Below are 12,348 nucleotides of genomic sequence, written 5' to 3' on the forward strand. Positions count from 1 at the left end.
TTAGCCCCCGTTCACACCTAGGCGTATATACGCCTGTAGTGCGACGCCGCTGAAGCCCCGAGACGCCAGAGGGATGATTTAACATGCACCTCTATGGAGATGGTTCACGCCGTACGCCTGAAAAAAAGTCCCGGACCTTTTTTTCAGGCGGCGTTCGGCATAGGAGATGTGAACCATCTCCATAGAGGGGGTGAAGGCTGCATTCACAATCGCGGCGTTTTGACGCTGCAAATCGCAGTACAAAATGCCGCTATTTGTCGCCGCAATTCGCGGGACAAAACGCCGCGATTTTGTACGCCGAGGTGTGAATGCAGCCTTTACCTTAGTGCAGTCCTCCTTCACTTACCTCATCCTTCCATTTTGCTTTTAAATGTCCTTATTTCTTCTGAGAAATCCTCACTTCCTGTTCTTCTGTCTGTAACTCCACACAGTAATGCGAGGCTTTCTCCCTGGTGTGGAGTGTGGTGCTCGCCCCCTCCCTTGGACTACAGGAGAGTCAGGACGCCCACTAACACACAGCTCATTTCTCTATCTGCAACGTAGAGAGCGTCCTGACTCTCCTGTGGTATAATGGTATTTGTATTTTTTTACTAGTAATGGCAGTGATCAGAGATTTTTAGCGGGATTGTGGCGGACAGATCGGACACTTTTTTTGGGACCGCCATAATGTCGCGGTCACGAGAAAAATGGCTGATCGCCACCATTAGTAGTAAAAAAAAATTATTAATAAAAATGCAATAAAATTATCCCCTATTTTGTAAACGCTATGAATTTTGCACAACCCAATCAATAAACGATTAGCGAGATTTTTTTTTTTTATACCAAAAATAGGTAAAAGAATACGTATCGGCCTAAACTGAGGGGGAAAAAAAAGTTTTTTTATATATTTTTGGGGGATATTTATTATAGCAAAAAGTAAAAAATATATAGCTGGATTCACATAGATGGGCTTAACGTTAGGCAGGCGTATCGTATCTCATATACGCTACGCTGCTGTAAGTTAGAGAGTCAAGTGCTGTATTCACAAAGCACGTGCGTCCTAAGTTACGGCGGCGTAGCGTAAATGTGCCGGCCTAATTCAAATTGTGAAGAGGTGGGCGTGTTTTATGCTAATGAATCGTGACCCGACGTGATTGACGTTTAATGAACAGCGCATGCGCCGTCCGTGGACATATCCCAGTGCGCATGCTCCAAATTACGCCGCAAAGACTTATTGGTTTCGACGTGAACGTAAATTACACCCAGCCCCATTCACAGACGACTTACGCAAACGACGTAAACATTTAAAAATTCGACGCAGTTCCGACATCCATACTTAACATTGGCTGCGCCATCTTTTTGGTGGAATATCTTTAGGCCTGAAAACGGCTTACGTAAACAGCGTATCTTTACTGCGACGGCCGGGCGTACGTTCGCGAATAGGCGTATCTCGCTGATTTACGCATTCTAGGCGTAAATCAGCGTACACGCCCCTAGCGGCCGGCCTAAATAGACAGCTAAGATACGACGGCACCCGCGGTCGTATCTTAGCTAGATTTAAGTGTATCTCAATTTGACAATACACTTAAATTTACGACTGCGCAGATTCAGAGTTACGACGGCGTATCTACTGATACGCCGGCGTAACTCTCTCTGAATCTGGCTAATAGCATTTTTTTCAAAACTGTCGCTTTATTCTTGTTTATAGCTCAAAAAATAAAAACCGCAGATGTGATCAAATACCACCAAAAGAAAGCTCTATTTGTGGGGAAAAAAGGACGCCTATTTTGTTTGGGAGCCACGTCGCACGACCGCGCAATTGTCAGTTAAAGCGACGCAGTGCCGAATCGCAAAAAGGGGCAAGGTCCTTAACCTGCATAAAGGTCCGGGTCTTAAGTGGTTAAACTATAGATTTGGATATAGAGGGCCAGATTCACAAAAGAGATACGACGGCGTATCTCCTGATACGCTGTCGTATCTCTGTGATCCGCCCGTCGTATCTATGCGCCTGATTCATAGAATCAGTTACGCATAGATAGCCCTAAGATCCGACAGGTGTAATTGACTTACACCGTCGGATCTTAGGATGCAATTCTAGGCCGGCCGCTAGGTGGCGATTCCATTGCGGTCGGCGTAGAATATGCAAATGACTAGTTACGGCGATTCACAAACGTACGCTTTACCCGTCGCTCTAAATTTACGTCGTTTCCGTCGAGATACGCCGCGTAAAACTAAGGCTGCCCTCTAGGTGGTGTAACCCATGTTAAGTATGCCCGTCTTTCCCGCGTCAATTTTAAAATTCACGTCGTTTGCGTAAGTCGTCCGTGAATGGCGATGGACGCCATTTACGTTAACGTCGAAACCAATGACGTCCTTGCGACGTCATTTAGCGCAATGCACGTCTGGTAATTTGACGGACGAAGCATGCGCAGGAACGCGCCTAATTTAAATGGTCCCCGCCCCATTTGAATTAGGCGGGCTTGCGCCGAGCGGATTTACGTTACATCGCCGCAAGCTTACAGGTAAGAGCTTTGTGAATCGGGCACTTACGCTGTAAACCTGCTGCGGTGTAACGTAAATGGGATACGTTATGCCGCCGCAGCGTAACGTATTTGTACCTGAATCTGGCCCAGAGATCTTCTAGAAAAAAAAAAAAAAACAACAGAAAAAAACATTTTTGTGATGTTGACTGAACATTGTATTATTACATCTGAGGAACATAAAAACATTTTATACATTTTCAGAAGTCAATCCAGGCCAGCTGTGGAGCTCCACGTCGGTCTTTCCAAGATGGCGGCTGGGAAGCCATGTTTTGGCGACGGTGGTGCAGTCAGTCTGTCAGCGTTCTGGTTTTTCGGGAAGCATAAAAACGGGTCAAATATACTTATGAGTTGAGCTAATAAAAAGTCTGCAGAATGTTAAAAGTTTTGAAGAAGAGGTGTGGCTTCCTGGTAGAGGGTGACAATAGTGTTCAATGGAAATAAAAAGTTCATATTTACAGGTTTTACATCGTCACACTTCAGCTCTGGCCCGTGATTGGTCGTTTTCACACAGTTCTGGCCCGTGATTGGTCGTTGCACACAGTTCTGGCCCGTGATTGGTCGTTTTCACACAGTTCTGGCCCGTGATTGGTCGTTTTCACACAGTTCTGGCCCGTGATTGGTCGTTTTCACACAGTTCTGGCCCGTGATTGGTCGTTTTTACACACACACACACAGAGGTCATAGAGATCTGAGCGTGTGTCCCGGGAAGTCTTCAGTCATCAGCCGCTGCGTCCGATGTGGAGGTTTCCGTTTCGGCGACTGCGGCCAGAGCCCCTCCCATATCATCTTTGACGCTCGTATAGCTGGTGAGGAAATAATCTTCTATTTGGCTAAGAAACTCATCGGCAAACTCCGAGCAGGCTGCGCTCACCAGCGTCCTCCGCAGGCACGTCAGGAGCTGCAACAAAGAGAAGATGTATGAAGACCACATTGATATGACCAAAAAAGGTTCAAGTACAAGATCGAGGGGGGGGGCTCAGTGGTTGGGACTTCTACTTTTGTAGTAGTGATGAGCATTTGGGATCCTAGTCTGAACCCACCTGAGCGAGCCAGGAGGGGGGGTCATCTGTACTGGGCCAATCATGAGTGGCCAAGGCTTTCCCCGCCTCCGCAGCTGCATGTATGGGGAATGCCTCCGCCACTTATGACTGTCCCAGTACAGCGACAGCTTCCTGGTGGGTTTGGACTGGGATCTGAACACACCTGAGCGAGCTCTCCAGGAGGGGGGCCAATCCTGAGAAGCCAAGGCTTTCCCTGCCCCCCGCAGCTTGGCCACTTATGACTGTCCCAGTACAGTGACAGCTTCCCGGTGGGTTCGGACTGGGATCTGAACACACCTGAGCGAGCTCTCCAGGAAGGGGGTCATCTGTACTGGGCCAATCCTGAGCAGCCAAGGCTTTCCCCGCCCCCGCAGCTGCATGTATGGGGAATGCCTCTGCCACTTATGACTGTCCCAGTACAGTGACAGCTTCCCGGTGGGTTCGGACTGGGATCTTAACACGCCTGAGCTCATCCCTACTTTGCAGCACTGGGCTCCTTGGTTCAAACGCCAACCAGGATACCACCTGCGTCAAATTGGTATGTTCTTTCTGTGCGTGCATGGGTTTTTCTGATACTCCAAAGACATGCTGGTAAGCAGTGGCGGCTGGTGCTCCAATTTTTTTTGGGGGGGAGCAAACTAAATTCTGAAAAAAGACCCATAAAATTAAGCCGCTGTGCCCATCAATAAGCAGCCACTATGCCCATCAATAAGCAGCCACTGTGCCCGTCAAATGAAGCCACTGTGCCCGTCAAATGAAGCCACTGTGCCCGTCAAATGAAGCCACTGTGCCCGTCAAATGCAGCCACTGTGCCCGTCAAATGCAGCCACTGTGCCCGTCAAATGCAGCCACTGTGCCCGTCAAATGAAGCCACTGTGCCCGTCAAATGCAGCCACTGTGCCCGTCAAATGCAGCCACTGTGCACTGTCTCTCCCTATTGGCTCACTGACTTTGATTGACAGCAGCAGGAGCCAATGGTGCCCACTGTGTGTCTCAACCAATGAGAGGGAGAGTCTCCGACAGCTGAGTCTCTCATGCCAAATCGCTGGATCTAGATGGGGCTCAGGTAAGTATTAGAGGGGCTGATGCACACAGATTTTTTTTTTTTTTTATCTTCATGCATAGAATGTATGAAGATAAAAAAAAAAAAACCTGTCTTTACAACCACTTGTAAAGGCTTTACTTTAACCACTTAAGGACCGGAAGATTTTCCTCCTTAATGACCAGGCCATTTTTTGCAATTCGGCACTGCGTTGCTTTAACGGACAATTGCGCGGTCGTGCGACGTGGCACCCAAACAAAATTTATGTCATTTTTTTCCCCACAAATAGAGCTTTATTTTGGTGGTATTTAATCATCTCTGTGGTTTTTATTTTTTGCGCTATAAACAAAAAAAAAAAAGACTGACAATTTTGAAAGAAAAAAAAAAGAAGATATTTTTTACTTTTTGCCAATAATAAATTTCCCCCAAAAATAAAAATAAATAATTTCTTCATCACTTTAGACCGATACGTATTCTTACATATTTTTATTAACAATAATTAAAAAAAAAAACGCAATAAGGATATACTGATTGCTTTGCGCAAAAGTTATAGGCCCGGATTCAGAAACAATTTACGTCGGTGTATCTATTGATACGCAGCGTAAATTCTAGCCTGCGCCGGCGTATCTTCTTTCTGTATTCAGAAAGCAAGATACGCCGAAATTTGGCCAAGATACGACTGACGCAAGTCTCTTACGCCGCCGTATCTTAGTTACATATTTACACTGGCCGCTAGGTACCGCTTCCGGAGATTTACGCATCAAATATGCAAATTAGGTAGATACGCCGATTCACAAATGTAGTTGCGCCCGGTGTATCTATATGCGTCGTTTACGTAAGGCGTCGGACCGGCGTAAAGTTACCCCTGCTCTATGAGGCGTAGCCAATGTTAAGTATGGACGTCGGGACAGCGTCAAATTTTCCGTCGTTTGCGTAAAACGTTTGCGAATAGGGCTTTGCGTAAGTTACGTTCACATCGAAAGCATTGACTATTTGCGACGTGATTTGGAGCATGCGCACTGGGATACGTCCACGAACGGCGCATGCGCCGCTCGTAAAGAGCGTCAATTACGCGGGGTCATGATAGATTAACATACAACACGCCCACTACCAGCCAAATTTGAATTAGGCGGGCTTACGCCGACACATTTACACTACGCCGCGGTAACGTAGGGCGCAAGTTCTTTCTGAATACGGAACTTGCGCCCTAAGGGCCCTTTCACACTGGTGCGTTTTTGCCGCGTTTTCGCGGTAAAAATAGCGCTATTAAAACGCTCCCCATGCCCCTCTCCGTTGAAATGAATTAAAAACGCGGTAAAATCGCGGTAAAAACGTGGTAAAATCCCGGTGTTTTACCACGATTTTAACGCTCCGTTTTTATCGCGTTTTTACAGCGTTTTTTAATTCATTTCAATGAAGGGGGCATGCGGAGCGTTTTATGAGCGTTTTAATAGCGCTATTTTTACCACGAAAACGCGGCAAAAACGCACCAGTGTGAAAGGGCCCTAAGTTACGGCGGCGTAGTGGATCTCAGATACGCTACGCCTACGCCCGCCTACAACTTAGACTATTCTATCTGAATCCGGGCCATAGCGTCTACAAAATAGGGCATAGATTTATGGTATTTTTTTTTTCTACTAGTAATGGCGGCAATCTACGATTTTTAGCGGGACTGCGACATTGTGGAGGACAGATCGGACACTTTTTGACACATTTTTGATTGACATTTATACAGCGATCATTTATGGCCTTTTTTTATTATAAATTTGTATTTTTTACTAGTAATGGCAGTGATCAGAGATTTTTAGCGGGACTGCGACATTGTGGCGGAACAGATCGGACACTTTTTTTGGGACCAGTGATACAGCGAGCAGTGCTATAAAAATGCACCGATTACTGTATAAATGTCACTGGCACCTTTTATTTGGCTCCTGTCTAAACTAACCCTAATATGTGAGACACGGACCTTGGACTGTAAGCTACTTGACGGCAAGGACCAATCTGAATGGATAGAATGTAAAGAGCCGTGTAAATTGATGCCGCTATACAAATCGCCTGTAATAAATAAATAGGATTTAGTGCTGGAAAGGAGCAGCCTGTTTATACAGCGATCTCCTCGGGGGCGGTACATCAGAGGTCCTCAGTGTCCTTCCCCAAAGAAAGCAGATTTATGATTTCATTATCCAACTGTCATCTTTTAGTCCAAGTCTGAATGTGACGGTTGTCAATACAGACAGACCCCATTCAGACATGGTGATAAATCGTACCTGCCTCTCTTTAACCACTTAAGGACCTTGGCTGTTTTTTTAGATTCGGCGTTTACAAGACTTAAAACCCCCAAACATTATGGGCTAGATTCAGAAAGCCCGCCGTAAGTTTGTGCAGGTGTAGCGTATCTCAGATACGCTACGCCGCCATAACTTAGTGAGCCTGGGGCTGGATTCACAAAGAACCTGCGCCCTAAGTTTCGGCGGCGTAGCGTAAATCTGCCAGCGTAAGCGCGCCAAATTCTAATTCTGAAGAGGTGGGCGTGTTTTATGTAAATAAAACATGACCCCACGTAAATGACGTCCGTGAACGTATCCCAGTGCGCATGCTCCTAATCACGTCGCAAATAGTCAATGCTTTCGATGTGAACGTAATTTACGCAAAGCCCTATTCGCGAACAACTTACGCAAACGATGTAAACAACGCAAAATTCGACGCTGTCCCGACGTCCATACTTAACATTGGATACTCCTCATATAGCTGGAGTAACCTTACGCCACAAAAAAGCCTTGCGTAAATCCGCCGGGAGCACGTACGTTTCTGAATCGGAGTATCTAGCTCATTTGCATATTCTACGCCGAAATCAACAGAAGCGCCACCTAGTGGCCAGCGTAAATTTGCACCCTAAGATACGACGGCGTAGGAGACTTACGTCGGTCGCATCTTAGCCTAATTTAAGTGTATCTGGTTTCCAGAATACGCTAAAATTTACGACGGCGTCTGTGTCTCCTCCTCCTCCTCGCGTCTCCTCCCCTCCTCCTAGGTGTCCAGTAGGATAGCCTGTCCTTTCAGCCAATTGGGTGACGGGTATCAGACCCGCTTCCGGAATGGCCAGGTGGAGGATCAGTGTTGCAACAGCGAATTTTCATTCGCTGTTGCAACAAAGCTGGGCGCTCTGCAGACTCAATGCTCTGAACCCCCGAGCCAACCCTATTTTGAAGCCTATTAGAGCCTCTGGCTCTAATCAGGTGGTTAAAAAAAAAAAAACCCTGCCGCCGTAGGAATTCAAGTGCCAGGCGTCCTAAAAGGGGCTGGGTGCATTGATAGGGAGGGTGGCGCCCATGAGCCACCTGGTGCAAACCAATCAATACACGCTTATTGGGATTTTTTTTACCAAAACCATGTAGCAGAATACATATTGGCCTAAATTTGTTAAGAAAGTAGATTTAAAAAAATATATATATTTATTAGATACGTTTTATAGTAGAAAGTAAATAATATTTTTTTTTTTAAACTGTCTTTTTTTTTTTATATCGCAAAATATAAAAACTGCAGAGATGATCAAATACCACCAAAAGAAAGCTCTATTTGTGGGATAAAAAGGACGTACATGTAATTTTTGCACAGCGTCGCACGACCGTGCAATTATCAGTTAAAGTAACGCAGTGCTGCATGGCAAAAAATAGAATGGTCGTGAAGGGGGGGGCGGTGGGGTAAATCTTCCTGAGGTCAAATGGTTAAACTGAAAAATGCCTCCTTACCACCTGTCAAAGCTCCTCTGTAAAGCGATCCGAACACAGATCACTCTTCACCACAAGTGTGAAAGAGCCTTAGGTCTTGTGTAGATGGCCGGGACATTCAGCTTGCATTAGGCCCCTTTCACACTTGTGCGACTTGGAACTGCAAAGTCGCATGACAAGTCTTACCCCATGATTTCCAATGAATACCATTCATATCTGTGCGACTTCAAAGTAGTCCCTGCACTACTTTGGTCCGACTTTGATGCGAGTTACATGAAATCCCCTGAAATCACGTCAAAATCGCACTGAGTTTCATGAAAGGCCCATCTGAGTTCCTTCTCAACCTGCTTCAAGTTACTTTTTGCTTTCCCTATTGACTTGTATTGAGGAAAAAAAAAAGTTAAAGACGTGTGACATGAAGAAAAGCGGGAGCACAAAGGGCGACACATTTCCCGCACAGGTAACAGAACGCACCTTCTGCAGACACGTCAGATCGCTGTCCTGGCGGAACCTTTTGTTCATCGGAACGCTGCTGCTCAGGAAAAAAAATTAAAAAAAGTAAAGTATCACACTGGGGCTCATCCATACAGAGAAGGACATTATTGCTTTTTACACAGAAAGTTGAGATGTACAAGAAGAAAAACAACGGAAAAGCAAAAACAAGCAAAGAAACGCTCAGAAACGTTCCCCTCCGCCTAGGGTTGCCACCTCATCCCTTTAAAAAGGAACACATCTGAATTACACAGATTCTGACGCTAATTTAATGCAGATAAGGCACCAAGTGAGTTTAATTACCACCTTAATCAGCCACATAACCTGTGTATTTCAGATGTGTTCCTTTTTAAAGGGATGAGGTGGCAACCCTACCTCCGCCCTCTGAACCCCTCCTCCACCCCCCTCCTCCACCCTCTGCCCCCCCCTCCACCCCCCAACCTCTGCCCCCCCCCCCTCCATCCTCCACCCCCCACCCTCTGCCCCCCTCCTCCTCCTTAATGTTTTAAGGATTTAAAGCATGCCCTCATTGACTTCAATGTTAAAAAAAAGTGTCTAAAAGCTTAATATTTTAACCACTTAAGCCCCGGACCAATATGCTGCTAAAGACCCAAGGGGTTTTTACAGTTCGGGACTGCGTCGCTTTAACAGACAATTGCGCGGTCGTGCGACGTGGCTCCCAAACAAAATTGGCATCCTTTTTTCCCCACAAATAGAGCTTTCTTTTGGTGGTATTTGATCACCTCTGCGGTTTTTATTTTTTGCGCTATAAACAAAAATAGAGCGACAATTTTGAAAAAAATGCAATATTTTTTACTTTTTGCTATAATAAATATCCCCCAAAAACATATATATATAAAAAAAAAAATTTTCCTCAGTTTAGGCCGATACGTATTCTTCTACCTATTTTTGGTAAAAAAAAAATCGCAATAATCGTTTATCGGTTGGTTTGCGCAAAATTTATAGCGTTTACAAAATAGGGGATAGTTTTTTTGCATTTTTATTTTTTTTACTAGTAATGGCGGCGATCAGCGTTTTTTTTTTCGTGACTGCGACATTATGGCGGACACTTCGGACAATTTTGACACATTTTTGGGACCATTGTCATTTTCACAGCAAAAAATGCATTTAAATTGCATTGTTTATTGTGAAAATGACAGTTGCAGTTTGGGAGTTAACCACAGGGGGGCGCTGTAACATTTAGGGATCACTGTGTGTGTGTTTACTAGTGTAGGGGGGTGTGGCTGTAGGAATGACGTCATCGATCGTGTCTCCCCTATAAAAAGGATCACTCGATCGATGCAGCCGCCACAGTGAAGCACGGGGAAGCTGTGTTTACACACGGCTCTCCCCGTTCTTCAGCTCCGGGGAGCGATCGCGACGGAGCGGCTATAAAGAAATAGCCGCGCCGTCGTCCCGGATCGCTCCCCGAGCGGACCCGACCTCCGCATGTACCGGGGGGGGGGGTCCCGATCGGACCCCCCACCCACGTCTAGGCAGGCACGTACAGGTACGTTGATGTGCCTGTCCGTGCCATTCTGCCGACGTAAATGTACATGAGGAGGTCGGGAAGTGGTTAAAAAGTAGAAATAGTAGAAAAAAAGTTGAAGAAGTCCCATCATTAGCTGAAAGAGCTGAATATTTTAAAAGTTGAATGGACTTAATAGCTGAATGTATGCAGAAGTTACGCAGAGCCAAAAAACTTACGGAATAATAAAATTTTAATTAATAAGAATAATAAAAAACGAATAACAATACTGGGAATGCTATTGAGCATTTTCGTTTTTTATTATTAGTGGGAAGTTTCGTTTTTTATTATTAGTGGGAATGCTCAATAGCATTCCCACTAATAATAAAAAACGAATAACAATACTGGGAATGCTATTGAGCATTCCCACCAATTAAAGCTGTAAATGGTAACTGCTACCCGCGCTTCCAAAAATGTTGTTCTGATTAACCACTTCAGCCCGGAAAGGTTTTACCCCCTTCCTGACCGGGCCATTTTTTTTGCGATTCGGCACTGCGTCGCTTTAACTGACAATTGCGCGGTCGTGCGATGTTGCAACCAAATAAAATTGGTGTCCTTTTTTTGGTGGTATTTTATCAACTCTGCGGTTTCTATTTTTTGCGCTATAAAACAAAAAAAATAAAGAGCGACAGTTTTTAATTTTTAATTTTTTTTTACTTTCTGCTATAATAAATATCGCCCAAATAAAATGGCCCGGTCAGGAAGGGGGTAGTGACATTTTTGGAATCGCGGGCAGTGGTTTCCATTTACAGCTTTTATTTGAAATTTTATTTTAGCAACAACATTTCTAATAAATACCGTATTTGCCGGCGTATAAGACGACCCCCTAATTTTCCAGGAAGAATGTTGGTTTTGGGATATCCTCGCCATATAAGACTACCCCCTTACTACTAGTCTTTCTGGAAGCTGAGGGGTAGCCGGAACCGCTGACAGAAATAGTCTTTTTTCAAATCTCACTGTGCCATTACATTACATGCCTCACTGTGCCATCACTTTGCCCCCACTGTGCCATCACTTTGCCCCCACTGTGCCATCACTTTCCCCCCACTGTGCCATCACTTTCCCCCCACTGTGCCCCCACTGTGCCATCACTTGCCCCCACTGTGCCATCACTTTGCCCCCACTTTCCCCCCACTGTGCCAACACTTTCCCCCCACTGTGCCATCACTTTCCCCCCACTGTGCCATCACTTGCCCCCACTGTGCCATCACTTTGCCCCCACTTTCCCCCCACTGTGCCATCACTTTCCCCCCACTGCGCCATCACTTTCCCCCCACTGTGCCATCACTTTCCCCCCACTGTGCCATCACTTTCCCCCCACTGTGCCATCACTTTCCCCCCCACTGTGCCATCACTTTCCCCCCCACTGTGCCATCACTTTCCCCCACTGTGCCATCACTCACGTTTTGCTGATTTGTTTCCAGGCCGGTGACAGTCTCCATGCTGCGAGCGTCCATGATTTGAAATTTGAAAGCCGCGCCTTCTTCTCAGCGTGTCCTGTGATAGGCGGAACACACATTTTCCCAGCAGCGCCTCTGTTCTGTGTTCCGCCTATCACAGACGTCCTCTTGTCCGAAGATCAGAAGGCATCTGTGATAGGAGGAACACAGAACAGAGGCGCTGCTGGGAAAATGTGTGTTCCGCCTATCACAGGACACGCTGAGAAGAAGGCGCGGCTTTCAAATCATGGACGCTCGCAGCTCGGAGACTGTCACCGGCGTATAAGACGACCCCCGACTTTGGATGCATTTTTTTGCATCCAAAAAGTCGTCTTATACGCCGGAAAATACGGTACATAAATAATCCAGGAAGTCTTTATCGTATGGCAAAGTCTATCCAATAGCTGGATTTTGTCGGGATTCACTTTGTCTAATATGGTGAACGAGTGCGGAGATCGCCTGGGGCAGAAAAAAGAAAAAGGTGTTAACGGTCGGGGGAAATTGCGGTTTCCTTTATAAACAGACCCCAAAGGGTAGTTAGTGGAGAATCTTCTTTA

General features: G+C 45.8%; 1 protein-coding gene across 1 annotated transcript in view; it reads right to left on the minus strand.

The window, feature by feature from the left end:
• Positions 1 to 3,185: 3,185 nt before the first annotated feature.
• The window catches only part of MYSM1 (Myb like, SWIRM and MPN domains 1), a 49,381-nt gene continuing 40,218 nt past the window's right edge, over positions 3,186 to 12,348 (minus strand). Inside the window, exons 19-20 of the mRNA XM_040360832.1 lie at positions 8,807 to 8,864; positions 3,186 to 3,420 (exon numbers count right to left, since the gene is read on the minus strand). Coding sequence (XP_040216766.1) covers positions 3,235 to 3,420; positions 8,807 to 8,864 — 244 coding nt within the window. The 3' untranslated portion in view covers positions 3,186 to 3,234. The remainder of the gene's footprint in view (positions 3,421 to 8,806; positions 8,865 to 12,348) is intronic.

Source organism: Rana temporaria, chromosome 7, assembly GCF_905171775.1.
Source record: "Rana temporaria chromosome 7, aRanTem1.1, whole genome shotgun sequence".
Taxonomy (NCBI): Eukaryota; Metazoa; Chordata; class Amphibia; order Anura; family Ranidae; genus Rana; species Rana temporaria.